The sequence below is a fragment of the Gekko japonicus genome, unplaced genomic scaffold (assembly GCF_001447785.1).
Source record: "Gekko japonicus isolate JY-2015 unplaced genomic scaffold, Gekko_japonicus_V1.1 scaffold144366, whole genome shotgun sequence".
Classification (NCBI taxonomy): Eukaryota; Metazoa; Chordata; class Lepidosauria; order Squamata; family Gekkonidae; genus Gekko; species Gekko japonicus.
Window position 1 is genome coordinate 1 of NW_015304151.1, and position 272 is coordinate 272.

At 57.7% G+C, this 272-nt stretch overlaps 1 protein-coding gene across 1 annotated transcript; it reads left to right on the forward strand.

Moving 5' to 3' along the window:
* Positions 1-3: 3 nt before the first annotated feature.
* Positions 4-266, forward strand: LOC107125511 (tubulin alpha-4 chain-like; the record flags this gene model as incomplete). The annotated part of the gene is made up of 1 exon (XM_015428931.1): positions 4-266. A coding segment is annotated over one exon (263 nt), but the record flags the coding sequence as incomplete, so codon positions are not given.
* Positions 267-272: the final 6 nt, after the last annotated feature.

Genomic DNA, 272 nt, shown 5'->3' on the forward strand with positions numbered 1-272 from the left:
GAGTTCCAGACCAACCTGGTGCCCTACCCTCGCATCCACTTCCCGTTGGTGACCTACGCGCCCATCATCTCTGCCGAGAGGGCCTACCACGAGCAGCTCTCTGTGGCGGAAATCACCAGCTCCTGCTTCGAGCCCAACAACCAGATGGTGAAATGTGACCCCCGCCATGGGAAGTACATGGCCTGCTGCATGCTGTACCGTGGGGATGTCGTGCCCAAAGACGTCAATGTGGCCATCGCTTCTATCAAGAGCAAGAGGACCATCCAGTTTGT